The 17,686-nt window shown below is 46.4% G+C and overlaps 1 protein-coding gene across 2 annotated transcripts in view; it reads right to left on the bottom strand.

The window, feature by feature from the left end:
• The window catches only part of REEP1 (receptor accessory protein 1), a 100,220-nt gene extending 92,157 nt beyond the window's left edge, over positions 1-8,063 (bottom strand). For both annotated transcript variants that reach the window (XM_073897449.1, XM_025868276.2), the window contains exon 1: positions 7,967-8,063. In XM_073897449.1, coding sequence (XP_073753550.1) covers positions 7,967-7,998 — 32 coding nt within the window. In that variant the 5' untranslated portion in view covers positions 7,999-8,063. The remainder of the gene's footprint in view (positions 1-7,966) is intronic.
• Positions 8,064-17,686: the final 9,623 nt, after the last annotated feature.

Genomic DNA, 17,686 nt, shown 5'->3' with positions numbered 1-17,686 from the left:
TCACTTATATTTTATCCAAAACTTTTAGAAATTTTTATTTTTAAAAATATTTTATTTATTTGCCAGAGAGGGAGAGCATAAGCAGAGATAGCTGCAAGCAGAGGGAGAAGCAGGCTCCCCACCGAGCAAGGAGTCCGATGCGGGACTTGATCCCAGGACCCCAGGATCATGACCCAAGCCAAAGGCAGATGCTTAATCAACTGAGCCACTCAGGCGTCCCTAAGAATTTTTAAATTTAGTTTTATGAGAGGACTTCCAGACCACTGTTTTTCATACTGCTAGAAACAGAAATCAAATCTTTCATTCCACAGATGAGAAAACTGAGGCTTAGAGGGGTCACAAATCAAGGTTCTATGAACGTAGGTTTAAAAAAGAATCTTCTCATCCCAAAGGGAACACTGAGTCATCATTCATTCAACAAATATAACACCTAGTGTGAGCATGGTACTACTTTAAGCACCAGGAAAACAGCTGTGAACAAGATGAAAGTCTCAAAAGTCAAGGAGATTGAGGAGACAGACCATAAGCCAGTAAACAAATGAATTAAAAGCATAATTTCAGGGAATGGGAAGGGGATAGAGTGGAATGTGAGATGTATTTTGGAGAAGACAGTCAGAAAAAGCATTTCGCAGAGAGGTGATATTTGAGCAGAGACCTAAACGGAAAGAGGGTGATGACCATGGACCATCTAGAGGAGTGTGTCCTGGGCAGGGGGAAGATCAAGTACAAAGGTCTTTGAGTGAGACAAGCCTGCCACCTTCCAGGAATCGTGGGGAAGCTGGAGCTGAGTGTGGGGAGAGCGGTACAGGGTGAGTTCAGGGCAGCGGGCAGGGGCCAGGCCTTGCTGAGTCTCATGAAGAATGGTAAGGAATCTGAATTTTATTATTAACGTCACGGGAATTCTTTGGACAATTTTTAAATGGCAGGGGGAAGTTATGACCTATCTCATATTTGAAACAAATCATTGGAGGGACAGGAGTAGAAGCAGGGAAAACAATTAAGAGGGTTTTGAAATGGTCTGGGAGAGCAATAATGGGCTTGGAACATGATGGTGGCAGTGGAGGCAGGAGTCAGTTGGATAGGGGAATATTCTGAAGAGAGAGCCAAGAGGACTTCCTGATAAAACTGGATTCCACAGCACACAGAACCTAGCCTGAAGAGGTTACAGATCCTGCTGGATCCTTGCAACTTCCTCAAGAGGGACACATGGGGACCACTCGTTCTCGGCCTCTTCTGCTCATGAGAAAAAGTCCCTGAGTGTTCCTGAAAATCCACGGTAAGTCCCCAGCATCAGCTGACTGTGTTTACCATGCCTCTCTCTCAAGATGGGCTGTATCCCATTCTCTGAGTAGCATGATCCGCTCAGCATAATATCACATCTGACAGGCATTGTCTTGGCAGTCTAAACCCCAAGTCGGGCAAAACTAAATTTACACAGATCACAATTAGATAGCTCATCTGTGAAAGGTTTGTGGTTGGGTACTTGGTTGGGCGAGTCCAACGATGCCATCCAGAACTCATAAAAAGTCAGGGTTGTGACCTCTCAGAACCAGGAAGGATGAATCACAGTCCAGCACAAATGGCTCATTTGGGGTTGAATTCTGGATCTACAGCCAACGATGGGAACTTTAGACAAGTCAATTTCTTTTCATTTCACAGGGGAGATGATGATATCTGACTCAGCACTTCCTGAGCTTCATGGGAATCTTATTAAGATGAAGAGTCACCAGGTCTTGGTGGGACCTGGGATTCTGCATTCTTAACTAGCTCCCAGGGATGCCAATGCTGCTGGTACACAGACTACTCTCTAAGTAGCCAGGTCCTAACTCATTCACTGGCACATACTACACCTGAAGAGCTGTGAGGGAGACAAAGAAACAGAGAAACAGGTGATCCTTAAGGAGAGGCAAATGCACAAACCAGTATCTCCTCTCCGTTTACCTCTGCATTGCCAAATTGTCCCCTTTTGCCTACAGGTCTCCATATGCCAGGGGGTTTAGCCACCAACAGCCCCACCTTCACGTCTTTCCAGGTCTGGACCCTATAGGCAAGGATGTTTTCTTTTAGCTCCAAATCAACAAGCTCTGGGGAAAGACCTGGTGGCTCAGTTTAGGCCACATACCCACCTCTGGACCAATCTCTGTGCCCAGGGAAATGTGTAGCTGGGCCTGGGTCACGTGTCCACCCCTGTGCCTGAGTGGAGGGAAGTAGGATGGGGTATGTTGCCAAGAAGGGAAGGGAAACTCATTTTGAAGCCCAGAGGATCATCCATAGACCCTACAAGGAGGGAGAAAGGATGTGAATGCCTAAGCACACAAGAGAAGGCCAGGGTAGAATTTAACTGAGCTATGACTGGTGAAAGGCAAAGAAAAAAAGGGAAAATGTGCTATACAAGTGATGGTCCTAAGAGGAAAGAGGCAGACAAGAGAGCCACCAGGCTGGACAGCCCCTATACTGGCAAGAAGGAGACACCTTTGGCCCAGAACTTCCAGTGACTGACAAGGCCTACTGGAGGTGGGATGTTAGGAGGCGGTGTGAACTTAGGTAAAGAAGCAGCTCTCTGTTCACTAACTGAGGGCAGTGTATAAAATTCTGATGGCGGAATTCTTGGATCGGGAATGGGCTAAGTCTGGGAAAGCCAATACTGAACCAACAGGTGAGCCCCCATTATCTTCTTCCCTGCATGAAACATTCATGGGACTCCTACCCCATGGAGTCCAACCCAGAATCCTAGTTGTCAAGATAGTGTCCCAGGCAGCCTCCTATCAATCATGACATGAAACTCGCGTGCAATCCCTGGTCTAGGTACACATGCCATGCTTGAAGGCCTGCACCAGATTACCTGTCAAGATTCCTTCAGACACCCCTACTGGGTGCCAAATACTTGGTCCTTTATCTATGTTTCCTTTTTTTCCATAATCCCAGAAAAGGCCCTGGGTGCGACTAAAGAAAACCCAAGGGGAAAACAATGTGCTTCTGTGTGATGACAGATGAGATTTGAAAGTTCAAAACAAACATATAGAACTATCCATCTTCCAATCCATTGGGGCCAATCCACCCAAGGCCCAGAAGTGAGAGGAAAACATCCTCATAGCCCAGATGCACACCCCCTGGGCTCTTGCTGGTTCTTGGAAAAATTCTCACAGACACCAAGAATCCTGGCAACCAGCTGGGCATGTGTGTGGCTCATCCTGGACAATGAAAATCCAAACGTGCCATGCACTGTGACTCTTGTCTTCCCATCCCCCCTGGCCCTCTGGAACCTCCTTGGAAAACACACACACACACACACACACACACACACACAATACAAAACGGCAGCCTCACTAGGTGGCCACTGAGGGCCTGACTCCCTCTTCTGTCATTCTTCCCAGGGCTCTTCCTCTCCAAATAATACACGCTCCAAAAAAGATAGCTCACTTCAGAAGGAAGGGGAAACTGAGCCAGTATTAACCAGGTAAGACCCTCACTTGTGAGCTAACCTTCAAAGAAGACAGTGGGGAACAGGGCACAGAAACGACTTCCCAGCAGGCAGGCAGGATTCATAAACAAGACCAAGGCAGCAGAACAGCAGTGAAATTGAAGCTGGTATTTTTCACCTCTTGAGGATATTCTCCTTGTTTATAAATAAACATGGTGCATGTGGGCCAGCTGGGGGAGGAGGGGACAAGGAAGGGGTCCAGAGGTGTGCCAGGACCTCCAACGTGATGCTGGACTGCAGCTTTGTCTCACAGACCAGGAGCAGGCCCCAGGGTGAGAGCAGGTACCCTGAGGACCGTAACAGTGGGTCAGTCCAGCGCTGGGATTAGACCTCAAATCCTCTGACTTCCAGCTCAACATTTTCCCTCTCACGATTCAACTGATTTACCCAGCTCTTACCCTATACCATACCAGAGTGCCAGGAAAGAAATCCTCAGCCAACCTAAACCTCCAATTAATGGGATCATTTTTCTGCATTACACTTTTTAAAAGCAAGCCCCAAAGAAAGCAAGCCCATGTTTAAGGATGTATCGCCTTTTCATTTATTTCCATTTGTTTTGCAATAGTTAAAGAATATCTTGAGGACAACTCACATTCTTTCCAGTCCTCTCTATTCGTACATCCTTGACTGGGACAAATAGACTTCGTGCTCCAAATCACGGTCCTGGGACAGAGCCAGATCTGCAACCATTAAACTAAGACTCTGTCTTAAACATTAGACTGGACCTTCTAAAAACTAACATTTTTTAAAAGATGTGCACTGTGGAAATAAGGGTTTCTTCTGTATAGCTTTTAGTTATTTGGAGAACTTTTAAAAATTAGAACGCTCTTTTCCCCACACAGTGAACTGGAGTTTTGGCCTAATAACCAAAGGGGAAGCTCTGGATTTATTTAGCCAACATTCTGGGCCTCAGCCAAAATTCTGTCCAAAGACAATGAGGCAACACCTGCTCCTTGGAATAAATGCTTCAGGATAGTGCATTCTCCCAAGAAGGCAGAGAGCAACCTCTGTGTGAATCTTCCAGGGCACATAAACATTCTCTCCCCAGTTTAAAATTCACTGGTGCCTAAGACTTGAGTTCTTTGTAAAGAAAACAAAGTATTGTAGAGGAGGCAAGCAGGCCAGTCATAAATGAGCCCCTGTGTTCCATGCAGATATCAACTAGGTTCTAACAAAGCCAACCTTGCCACTACGCTGACTACTTCGTCTTTAATTCTTCCTAGGCTGAGCCAACGGAGTTAGGAGGAAGACAACTAGCAAAAAAGCAGCATCTCCAATTGGTTCTCACTCCAAGAGCCTTGTCCAGTGGGCATAAGCCTGTCCTGATGCCCACTAACCTTCATGCCCAGGGGATAATACTGCCTGGCTCCCCCACTTATCCCAGAGCCTCTGAGCTCCTTCCACATAACCATCCTTAACTGAGTGCACTCAACGTGCCAGGTACTTCAAAAAAGAGGCTGGGGAGCAGATGAGGGGTCAGAGAGGGAAATAAGCCATGGTTACTGTCCTAAAAACACTCAGAGCCAATGGCAAGACACATATCTACAAGCACCATCCGGCTGTGCCTGGATGCCATCAGCTTGTCTTGAGGCCTCTGGTTGGAAGGAAGACACTCCCTCTCCATCCTCAGAACACAGTGATAGGTCTTCCTTAAATGTTCTTTGATGTCACAGAGGCTTATGAAGCCTTGAAAAAGTTTCTTATAGGAAACAGGACTGGTGGATAAAATCCCAGGATGCCATAGCAGAGGTCTTGGGAGCTTGAAAGAAATCAATTTCGGACAACTGTCAAGGACAGGCAGAGGTGGAAAGGGCATTGGACCAAAAATCCAGAGCCTGTTTTCTTCACCAGCTTACCCTGTGTCCTTGGGCAAGGCACACTCCCTCTGCAGTTTTATAGATGAGAGGGGAGAACTGATGAGTGATTTTTATTAGGGCTAAAACCCATATATTTCCCAAATTATTTTTCATTTAGACCCCGAATATACAAACCAAACAAAGGGGGAGTTACTCCTATTGATCAGGGCTGGGAGCCCAGAGCCTACCCACTCAGGCTGGATGAAAAACACAGGAGTAGATTAAGTCTGAGAGCCCCTTCCAGAGCTGGTAGTGGAAGATGCTCTGCAATTTATGTATCACATGTTCTTGAAATCTTTGTAACGGCAACATGCGGTTAACTAGCTCCTGAACTAGAATCTCTTGTGAACTGGGATCTGTTGGCAAGACGCAGACCTGGGATTTGAACCAAGGGTTTCCTGACTCCAAATTCAGTATTCCTACTCCTTACTAAGAGGTATATGGATATTTGAGCTGAATCAACAAATTCCTTGAATTGGAAATATAAATGTATGTGCATATATGCATAGGAAAAACATCTTGAAGAATATACCTTTTTGAAATTACCATTAGCAAAAAAAAAAAAAAAAAGAAGGAATTACCATTAGCTATCTGTTTGGTAATAATGTGGATGATTTTCAATTTATTTATCTATACTTTCTGATTTTCCTATAATGAGCAGGTTATTATTTATGTGAACCTGGTACTGCTTATTAAATCGGTTTTTAATAATTGACAACTGGCACTTCCATGTTAGGTTTCTAAAAAGACAGCGATCCGGGGATAGGCGGTGTCTCTGACCTTTTGGAGTTGACAGTGGAAATAACAACTCCAAATCCCACAAATTCTCCCTTGGGGCGGAGGGTCCTGGGCTGACCTGAGGGGCAATTCTCCTGGTCATTTATGTTCTCTGAAGCTTCACTTCGGGGGAGCGTGGTTTTAAAAAGTAACAGCAACACTGAGACCCCTCCCAAACATATGCCTCTTTTCTCCAACCCCCTCAGCTGCCTTGTGCAGTAGGGGAGGGGGATTCTCATAAAATTAAAGGTGGTCACATGGACCCCAGACTCAAAGCCCGCACTCTCCAGCGGGCCAGCCCCAGCCCAGTAGGACCTCTAGAAAATAAGCTCCGCAGCCAGGCCAATGAGAGTCTTGGGCTACAACCTGAGGGCCCCCCAGAAGCCACTGCCAAATATGAAGATCACACACTAGCTCAGGAGAGAAAATACTACCCTGAAGGCAAGACGGGCCTTGGTCAGGCATGAGGTGGGGCAAGGCGTTCCAGTAGCTTCCCTGTATTATTCATGCCAGCTCTGCCCTCAGAAATCTTCTAAATATTTAACATACCACCTCGAGGTACAGCACAAACCCCCAGCAGTCCGCAACAGCTGTGGAGAGGCCTGCATGGAATGAAGGATGGGGGGCCAAGAGGCACATCCACTCTGGCTTTGGGAAGAAAGCCCAGAATGGTGGCAGGGACACAAAGCTGAGAATGACTTCAGAAGGCTGCCTCTGGCTGCTTCTTTGAAAATCAGTAAAGAAGGGCAGGAGATGGGAAACGTTTCACAACGTTGGGAGTGATAGTGCACAATCAACCAGAGTCCAGAGCCCCTCTTTCCCAGACAAAGAAAAAGCTCCAGGTGCACCTCCCACCCTCTCTCTCCAGGCCAATTTCAGCCCTGGCTCCCCCTGAGCAGGTGGCAAATCTGTCCTGACTCAGGTAAAAGTGGTTAGGGAAGGAGAGGAACTGGAACAGCCATGTGTATCCCCAAAGGGAAATAAATCCACGAGGGAAGGAGCTCTTCAAATGTCTACTCAGCTCTGGGGCTTGACAGAGAAAAACGCCCCCCACCCCCACCCCCAATGATTTCACACAGGCCTCACCCCAGATGACTCTGCGCTCTCCTGCAAGGCCTGGGGGGTTGTCACTGCCACCACCCAAGCGGCGGTCTGTCACTTCGAAATTTCCCGTGAATTCCTGGAGATGCCCGCCCCTATCTCTCCCTCAAACCCGGGCCAAAAGAATCAGACATGGGGTCCGCGAGGCGTCTACCCCAAGATTCATACACGTTCCGCTATGTTCTACTTGCCTTTACCGCTGTCAATCTGAGAAACCTAAAAAGGAGTATTCTTGCAATCCCATTAGGAGCCCCGCCTTCATCTCTCCACCCTTCTCCGCGCCGACCCCTCCAGGCAGCGCCCCAGGCTCGTCTGGGCTCTGTCATTTTCACCTGACAAAAGCGTGGCGGCGCGGCGACGGGAGACCCCGCCAGCATTTCTCCCAAAGGAGACAGACGCGTGTCCCCGCGGCGCGCCCATTCGGGGCCTCTGCAAATCCCACCCACCCGGGGAACAAAAGCGGCCGGGGTTGCTGCGGGTCGCAGCCCCCAGCGCAGCCCCCGTGCGCCCCGGGCCTCGCCGCCCCGCCCGCCGGTGCCCCCGCGCCCGGGCCCGGCCCCGCAGGGCAGCAGCCGCGTCCTGTGTCGCCCGCTTGCAGGCGTCCTCGGCAGCTACTGTACCTGCTAAATTTAGCGGCCGCCGGGTATTAATAGCCGGAGCGAACCGGGCCGAGCGCTGCAGGAGCGCGCGCAGCCCGGGGGCCAGGGGCAGAGAAGGAGGGGAGGGAAGGGGCGCGGGGAAGGCCACTTACACCACCAGCCTGGAGATGATCCATGACACCATGGCGGGCGGGCGGGCGGGCGCAGCCGGGGCAGCGCTGCGCGGCTCGGCTGCGGGCGGCGCAGGCGACTGCGGCGCTCCGGGCACGTCGGTCCGCGCACGGCTGCCGCCGCCACCAGACTGAGCGCGCCCGCCGCCCTGCCCGGCGCTCGCGCGTCAGCGCAGCCGCGGCACGTTCCGGCGGCGGCGGCGGCGGCGGCGGCCCCAGCCCCCCGGGGCTCGGCGGGCCCGCGGCGATTGGGCGGTGAGCTGGTCGGGCGTCCGCGGGACCCGCCCCGACCCCATCGCCCCAGCCGGCGGCTGAATTTGGGCGGTTCCTCCGCGCTCCCTGGGGCACCCGCCGCTCAAATGGAACCCTGAGGTGGCCCCGTTGGCGGGGCAGAGACCTGAGGGTGCCATCCCACCCTCAGTGTTATGGCAGGGAAACCAAGGCCTGCACCTGGACCTTGGGAATCTATCTACACCTGTTCTGGTTGGGGATGCGGTCATCCCTCACTTGGACACTGCGGCTAGCCTCCTCAGGAACTACTTACCTGTATTCAGGCCTGGCCCCTCCAATCTGTCCCCCAAGAGGCATTATGTGCATAAGAAACAAATCTGGGCGTGTGTCTCCCCTAGTTAAAATACTAAAGAGTTTCTACATAATCTGGTCCCTGCCTGCAAACTCATTGCCGCCACCATTCCCCAAATAGCCATCTAGCTCTTTCCAACTGAGGCATTTTGGATTTACGTATGTGCTGTTCCCTCTCTCCTGTTCCTACACTCCATGCCTCTCCTCCTTCTTCAAGGCTCAGATAAAAGGTTATTTCCTGAGGAAGGTCTTTCCCAGGGGGCTGCTCCAGCATTTCTGTGTGGAATTGGCTCAAGGGTTCAGTCTGGCCAGGAAGGAGTAAGAAGCCGCCACCGCACAGCACCAGGGCCCTGCTTTTGGTGCCTTAAGCAAAAGGGAAAATGTGCATCCTACACACACGTCCTTACATATTTTTAAAATTACATTAAATATTATTTATCTTGATAACTGCATTTTATGGCACCCGCCTTAAATTTTGCCCCTAAGGCAAATGCCTCACTTTCCTCACCCTGGTCCTGGCCCTTATTATATAAGTTCTGATACATTATTCCCTTATGCTTGGAAAACCTTTGTCCACTGTTCCTCTGTTCTGCCTCTGCCTTTCTTGCCCCCCTCCATGGTGCTCTCCCAGAGCACTATTCCCCTTTACTGATGCTCATGTCATGTATAATTCAGTGTCAGATGGGAGAGGCACCAGAGAGAGCTGGCTTGAAGCTTTCTTTAAAGGAGCCCTGCCCAACATGGCTTGCTTCCTAGCAGAGGCAAGATGACCTCAGACCTTGACAGAAAGAGGCTGGAAATGTACTAGCAATGTGTGTGTGTGTGTGTGTGTGTGTGTGTGTGTGTGTGAGAGAGAGAGAGACAGAGAGACAGAGAGACAGAGACAAAGACAGAGAGAGAGAGAGAGATAGAGATGCAGGAAGAAGAAAGACCTTGCCCACAATAAGGGGACTGAGGTGAGACATCTATGACAAGGGGTCTCCAAAGGACCTATAAAATACCTGTAATTAGCTTAGTTTAGTTGTTGTTTAATGCTGTCTTGACCCAGTTTTGAGGCCCTGGCTAGAAGTTGATCAGTTCCCCTTTCTTGCGCAGCCCATTAAGTCCACACCCCCAACCACCTCCTTATCAGGCTCTCACACTTCAGGCCTAATCACTCCAGAGTCAGGTACCAGGCAACCAGGGACAGCTCCTTTGCCCTAGAGCCTGCTGAAATTATTCAAAGAAGCCAGTGCTAAACCTGCTTGTTCGGCCTTGCTCTTTACTTCCTGCAGAAACCACAGTTCCCTCTCTCCCTCTGCCTTATAACCTACTCCAGGGTTTACACCCTCCATGGCATGCTGTGTTCTGTCCAGGGAACTTTGAGGGTAACAAAACTGTAAAACTTTATGGTTTCTCTCCCTTGATCTGTGTCTAACCTCACCATGCCTTACCCAAGCTAACACGGCTAAAACAATACCCCACAAGAAAAAGCTTGGAATACCTACTAGGAAGATCAGGATAGTACCAAGTAAATAGGACCTTCCTGAGACCTCCCCTCCCCTCCATCCATGCCTTTTGGCTGCCTGGAGAGGTCTGAATATGCTGTTAGCAAACTTGGGGAGTGGAATATTATGGTTCAAAGATATCCTTTTGGTGGAAAAACAGGAGAATCTCTCCCTATACTGTTTCTCTCCTGGGAGCATGTCCCCTATTCCTATAAATGGAATTCTCCTATAAATGGAATTTTACTATTACACACAACTGGACAGTTTAATTCATGAAATGAGACCATTCATAGGATTAAAATATCTAAATATCTGGAAGTCTCCCTGTTGTCTGAAGAAGACCAGAAAAGTAACGGGACAAACCCCAGAATTCAGTCAAGGTTTGGGAAAAAACGTTCCACACAGCAAATTTCAACCGGCAGAGGAGGGAAAAGAGTGAAGAGAGAAGAAAGTTGCATTTTTACTTCATTTTATCTCGGGGCAACTGTTACACATATTACATCTCTCCACCCTAGACCCCCTCCAGTTTGTCCTAGACCCCGGGAAACTTGAGGCCAGGGAATGGACACAGCCTTCTTGACAACAGAACTTTTAGAGCCTTATCAGTTGTTTCACTTTATGTTCTTTTTCACATGAACTGCTGTTATGATGGATGCTTATTCTCTGGGTTTGCCCCCACACCCTTCCCCTTTCTTCTGAGAAGACCTCTCCATTTTGTATTGGAGAATGATTCTTCCCACACTCCAGTCTTTAAAAATGTCATTTTCTCACGTGTCCTTACTACTTTGATTGGTTCCTGGGTGATCACTGAACATAAACTGGGCCAAACTTCCTCCCCAGGATTTTTAAAGTTGAAAATAGGAAAAAAAGACTCCACTCCCATCCATGAAGCACTACCTGCTATGGGAATGGTCCTTATATTGTAAACAATTAGAAAACTAGAGAAAAATATACCAAGCAATTGGACAACAGGCAGGCCAGGATTGTGACAGCTATGAAAAGGAAACTAACTTATGTGAGCCCTGCAAATGGTTCCAGTTGTTTTCTGTTTCAACGCAGTTTGCAGGTATTACTGCATGAGGGGGAACCCGAACAAAGCCCAGCAATCTCAAAGAGTTCAGAAGACAGAGATCAGTGTTCAGGAAGGCTGGAGTAGCTAGAATTTGGGGAGCAGAGGATCAGAGAGGAGGGAGCTGCAGAGAGAGAGAGAGAGAGATCCAGAGATGTGCAGAGGGAGCCCCTCAAGTCTTTAGCTGAATACTGTTTAGAACATGCATGGGTGAAATTGCAGGAGGCCAGGGGAAGAACCACCAAAAAGCAGTGTGCCAAATAATTCCTGGAGCTCACACAGAGCTGGGAATATTTTATCTTCACACAAGCCAAAATGGAGAGATCTCTTAATACATGAAACACTGGCTAGAGCTCTCAAGAGGGGACTTAGTATTAGGGGGAAATTAGCTCCAGACTAAAAATTGAGATGGACTTTCCTTAACAAAGCTCAAAAGCAAGAGCCAAAAAGATCAAATTTATCCCAAGTAATTTAACTGTGCTCCAGAAAAACAAACAAACAGTTCAACACTATTTAAAGAAAAACAGAGGGCACCTGGGTGGCTCAGTTGGTTAAGCGACTGCCTTCGGCTCAGGTCATGATCCTGGAGTCCCGGGATCGAGTCCCGCATCGGGCTCCCTGCTCAGCAGGGAGTCTGCTTCTCCCTCTGACCCTCTTCCCTCTCGTGCTCTCTATCTCTCATTCTTTCTCTTTCAAATAAATAAATAAAAGCTTTAAAAAAAAGAAAAACAGAAAAATCCAATACTCAGTATGGTAAAATTTATAATGTCCAACATGCAAACAAAAATTATCAGGCATGAAAAAGAACATGACTGGGGCACTTGGGTGACTCAGTTGGTTAAGTGTTTGCCTTTGGCTCAGGTCATGATCTTGGGGTCCTGGGATCCAGCCCCCCATCAGGCTCCCTGCTCATCGGGGAGTCTGCTTCTCCCTCTCCCTCTGCCCTGCCCCCGACCTGTGCTCTCTCTCTCTCTCTCAAATAAATAAATAAAATCTTAAAGAAAAATGAAAAAATGAGAAAAAGAACATGATTCATAAGTAGGAGAAAGAAGATTGATAGAAACAGACCAAGAAATGACAGAAATGATGGAATTAGCCAAGATCTTAAAATATATAATATTTGAACAGACATTTCACCAAAGAAAATACACAAATGACATAAAAAGAAAAAAAAAGACATGAAAAGATGCTCAATATCATTAGGGAAATACAACTTGAAACCACGATGAGATACAACTACCCATCTACAACAATGGCTAAAATTAAAGACTGACCTTACTCAGTTATGACGAGGATGAGGAACAACTAGAACTCTCATACATTGCCAATGGGAATGTGAAATGGTTTTTCCAAAATGGTTTGGCAGTTTCTTTTAAAATTAAACATATACTTTATATATGACTCAGAAATTCCACTTTTTATTCAGCCAAGAGTATTGCATACACATGTCCATACAAAGACTTGTTCATTGTAGCTTTATTTATAATTCACATTCATTCTTAATTTTGCATGTATAGTTTTGAGGACCCAGCCCCCAAAAGTTGCAGGCCTGAATATGCCCCTGCATGTTTTATTGTATTTAACTTGCATTCCCTACTGTGGACAGTGAGATTGAATTTTATCTGTTAGTCAGCTATTTATGTTTCTTCTTTTGAGAATTGCCTTTTCTTATTCCTTACCACTTTTCTATTGGAGTGCTTTTGCCATTTTCTTACTGGTTTCCAAAAGTTCTTTAATAAGGTTACCAACCTCTTGTGTGTCATGTGTGTTAGAATTTTCCCACTCTGCCAGTTGCCTTTTAAATCTATCTCTTGTATTTTTGACGAACATAATTTTTTAATATATATTAATTTATATTTTATGCTAATACAGCAATTAATCTTTATCTCTAATGCAGAAACTTGATATTTATCTTTGTTCTATTTTGTCTCTTTTATTTGGGGCAAGAGTTTCAGTCAAATTTTTAATCTGATTATCGGTATTATTAACTATTATTCCTAGTGTATCTATTAGATTGTTTTCAGCTGCAAGCAGAACACCCAACCAAACAATAGGAGTCCATTTTTCTCACATAACAAGAAGCATGGCAGAGGTTGGGGGTTTAACAGCTCAGGGACGTCAGAGCCTTAGGTCAGCCCCTCTGCAATACACTTGGTCTTTCTTCCATGGCTAGGAGAGGGCTGCAACAGCACCAAGTAATATGTGTTCATGCAAACAGGTCCAAAGGCCTCTCACATTTTTAATAAGGAGGAAATATTTCTGAGAAGCAGCCCTCCCCACCCCAATCCTGAATTCCCCTTATGTTTCAGAGGCCAGAACAGGGCCAAATGGTCACTCCACCCAATCCCTGGCAAAAGGGGAATGAATGTACTCTGCTTTGACTCATTCATGATTTTTTTTTCTCAAAAGCTCGGCCATCTTCCTTGAGTACCTTGCTATCTGACATTGAACAAAATTGGGGTTGAGATAGGCAGAAAGAATGGTGAACTGGCAGTTGGGTGGGCAACCAACAATGTCTTATCTACAAGATTGATAAGATCACTATAATAGCTTGCTTGAGCTGCCGTAACAAATTACCATAGACTAGATGGCTTAAAACAACAAAACTTTACTCTCTCGTAGTTCTGGAAGCTGCAAGTCCAAAACCTGGGTGTTTGCAAGGCCATACACCTTCTAAAGACTCCAGGGTACAATCTTCCCTTACTTCTTCCTACCTCCTGATGGCTGCTGGCAGTCTTTGGTATTCCTTGGCTTTTAACTGTATCATTCCAATTTCTGCCTCTATCTTCATGTGATCATCTTCCCTTTATGACTGTCTGTTTATCTTCACTTGGCCATTTTATAAGGAAATCAGTTATTGAATTTAGGGCCCACCCTGATCTAGTATGACCTCATTTTAACTTAACTAATTATATCTGCAAAGACCCTGTTTTCAAATCAGGTCACATTCTTCGGAACTGAGGGTTAGAACTTCAAAACATCTTTGGGGGGAACACAATTCAAATCCCAACAATCACCATCTATATCTCTATCCAAATCTCTGATGCAGTGCTGAGAAAACAAGGCCTAAGACAGACCTCAGCACACACTGCCAGTGGCCTCAGCTGTAACAGTCAGGTACCCTACTGCACATTATGGCAATCTTAATAACTCAAGTTCTAAAAACTCTCCCTGCTTTCCTGAAAGAAGCTCTGTTATTGCCAGTCTCCCAGCCTCCAGCTTTCCTGGAGCCCACTCCAGAGCATTTGACTCATCCATGTGTTACTTAGCTTAGTTCCTATCAACTTCTCACCCAATGGCAATTCTGAAATTTCCTTGAAATAACCACACTCTGTCTGCCAATTCATACCTCCAGGTTCAGAAAACAATTAAGAAGCTACACCAAAGTAACTTCTTTAGGGGCTACTGGCAACTTTAGAGAGAAGAAAGGAAGGAAAGAGGTTAAGAGAGAAAGGAGGAAGGGAGAACAGGGAAAATTAAATGGTTTGGGTAGCATACAAAAAAAGAAGAACAAGAAAGAGAGAAAGAAAGAGAGAAAGAAAGAAAGAAAGAAAGAAAGAAAGAAAGAAAGAAAGAAAGAAAGAAAGAACAAGAAAGAACGAGAGAGAGAAAGAAGAAAGAAAGAAAGAAAGAAAGAAAGAAAGAAAGAAAGAAAGAAAGAAAGGAAGAAAGGAAGAAAGAAAGAGAAAGAGAGAGAGAAAGAAAGAAAGAAAGAAAGAAAAAAGAAAGAGAAAGAAAGAAAGAAAGAAAGAAAGAAAGAAAGAAAGAAAGAAAGAAAGAAAGAAAGAAAGAAAGAAAAATGGAAGAAAGATATAATAAAAAGGGAGTGGTGACAAAGGAGATGATCAGTGGTTTCCAACGATGGTCTCAGCTACTCATTGGATTCTTGGCTATACCTAGAAAGACCCACATCAAGTCACTGACCACAGAGGCAATCCCAAGGGTATGGTGGGGAAAGGAAAGGTGGAACAAACTTAATCTTGAGCCCTAGCCCTGGCTGAGACATCCCTGAAATCCACCTGGTCTGCTTGACCCACATCTCATCTTCTCAGTATCCTGACTGAGTATATAAAGAACTCAGTCTTGTATGTGCCCTCAGTACCCTCAGACCCAACACTAGCTTTTGTCTCCAGGCTCTAACAGGGCAACTCTAGACCCACCTGAGCCCAGGAGACTGCAGCAAGTTCAGCACCATCTTCCCTAGGACCCTCCTTGATACTGAGCTCAGAGAATTAGGCAGCCGAAACAACAAAACAGTTGCTTAGAGGTCAACCTTGTGAATGCAGGCAACAAGTTCCTCTCAGCGCTTTTTTTTTTAGAAGTGTTCTTTTCCTTTTTTTTTTTAATTTTATTATGTTATGGTAGTCACCATACATCGTTAGTTTTTGTTGTGGTGATCCACGATCCATTGTTTTCATATAACACCCAGTGCTCCATGCAGTAGTGCCCTCCTTAATACCTATTACCGAACTAACCCATCCCCCCTCCCCCCTCCCCTCTAGAACCCTCAGTTTGTTTCTCAGCGCTTTGGAACTAAGTGAGCAGACAATTTGGAGTCAGCCTAGTGGATTAGAAAGTGGGAATACCTCGGGCGCCTGGGTGGCTCAGTTGGTTAGGCGACTGTCTTCGACTCAGGTCGTGATCCTGGAGTCCCGGGATCGAGTCCCGCATCGGGCTCCCTGCGCAGCGGGGAATCTGCTTCTCCCTCTGACCCTCTCCCCTCTCATGCTCTCTCTATCTCATTCTCTCTCTCTCAAATAAATAAATAAATAAAATTTAAAAAAAAAAAAAAAAGAAAGTGGGAATATCTCAAAGCAGCCAATAGATGGAGCTGTCTCTACCAAACCAAACACACCATGGGACTTTTTCTCCATTCTATTAATGGGTTCCTGCTGAAATGACGGAGTAGAACAGAGGTCCATGTAAGGTGTAGATCATAGGGCTACTAACTCCATTCACACTCTATTCACACTGTTCTGAGGTTGTATCCAGGAGCCCTGGACACCAAGATGACTGTAGTATGAATTGAGAAATGGTCAACATTTCTTTAGTGCTCAGCCTTATATTATAAGCCAAGGTCAGTGGTCTCTGCCTAAGGATACCCATGGCTTTTGGTCATATCATTCTGAAATACACAACACATAGGGTGGCTGTCTGACTCCTGGGGAAATACTCAGATATGGATATGGATATGAATCAAATGCTCTGGAGTGGGCTCCAGGAGAGGCTGGCACCTGGGAGACTGGCAATAACAGTCCAAGAGGTCAACTCTGGGCTATGGATGCCTCCTCCCTGTTTATGGTTGATTGGTCCAGAGGTCGATACCTGACTCAAGACAGGCCAACCAGAACACTTCTTTGAGATTTTTCGAGCTGGAATAAGGGAAATGTGATTATCCTGCTCTGATGAAAGATGCATCAGAAGCTGCTCTCCTCATTTTTCTATTTGCATGGAAGAAGACCATCAGAATTAGGAGGAATTTAAGCTGACATACAGAAACAAGGAAGAAATGTCTGCATCATTTAAAACCTTGGTTCTAGAGCTCTGAGTCCAGCTTTATCCCTGCCCATCGCATGTTAGGTAAGCATCCTTACCACACATCTCACTTTCGGCATAGGGTGGGCTTCTGGCAGTTGCAAGTAAGGGTCCTGAGAAATAAATGTATTACCCTGACTATAAGGCCCTGGGTCCCAGGCCAGCCCACCTCCTCAGGGACCTCTGTGAAGAATGACCCAGCAGTCACTGCTAACTCTGATCATACCTATGTCATGGCTGTTGAATGTCTCAAATTATTCAAATCCCCTGGCCACGGGCTAGGCCAGCATAGACCCAGGTGCCAGCCAAGAGGGTCAATCCCATGTGCCAACCTGCTGAAGGCTGAGGGACAAGTCAGGGCAAAGCCCTTGAAGGCAAACAGATAGTTAAAACTCAGAGGCAAAACCCAACACCAAGCCCAAAGAGCAGCATTGGAGCCCAAGAATGGGAGGCAGAGCTGGGAGCCTGGGAAGCCAATTTATGGGAATAGATCAGCCAAGTTGGATGGTGGTCCCTGACCTTTCTTCAAGCAGTGTTGGGCACCTGCAGCTCCTTCACCGGCTAGGTGAGAGGATGTGGTCTATTGGCTAAAGGTTCATGTTGAGAGGCCATGAGCAGAAGAAAGGTCAGGGAGTCAGATATTACCTCAGTACTTTACTAGTTTGAGGTGAGTTTCTTGGCCCTTATGTTTCTCTCTTTTTTTTTCATCTATAAAATGGGGATAATGATACATAACTTGTGTTGTTGTGAAAATTAAATGTAATAACCTCCATGAGGTGGTTTCAAAAAATGGTTACAAATTCTTTGACATGTCTGCTGTCAAGAAGCAGGGTCTGTGTCCCATCCTGTTGGATCTGGGTGAGGATGTGAATGATTTGACCAATATTTTACAGAGGAAGTGACACCATATGACTTCTAAGGCCAGATCATAAAAGTCCATGTAGTTTTTCCTTTACCTATTACTCATTCTTGGACTGAGCTACTGGGCTCATAAAAGAAGTGTGACTACCCTGAGGCCACCATGCTGTG

Source organism: Callorhinus ursinus, unplaced genomic scaffold (assembly GCF_003265705.2).
Source record: "Callorhinus ursinus isolate GAN/ISIS: 27379988/994484 unplaced genomic scaffold, GSC_fseal_2.0 scaffold10, whole genome shotgun sequence".
NCBI classification, from domain to species: domain Eukaryota; kingdom Metazoa; phylum Chordata; class Mammalia; order Carnivora; family Otariidae; genus Callorhinus; species Callorhinus ursinus.
This window is presented reverse-complemented; position numbering and strand designations above follow the sequence as displayed.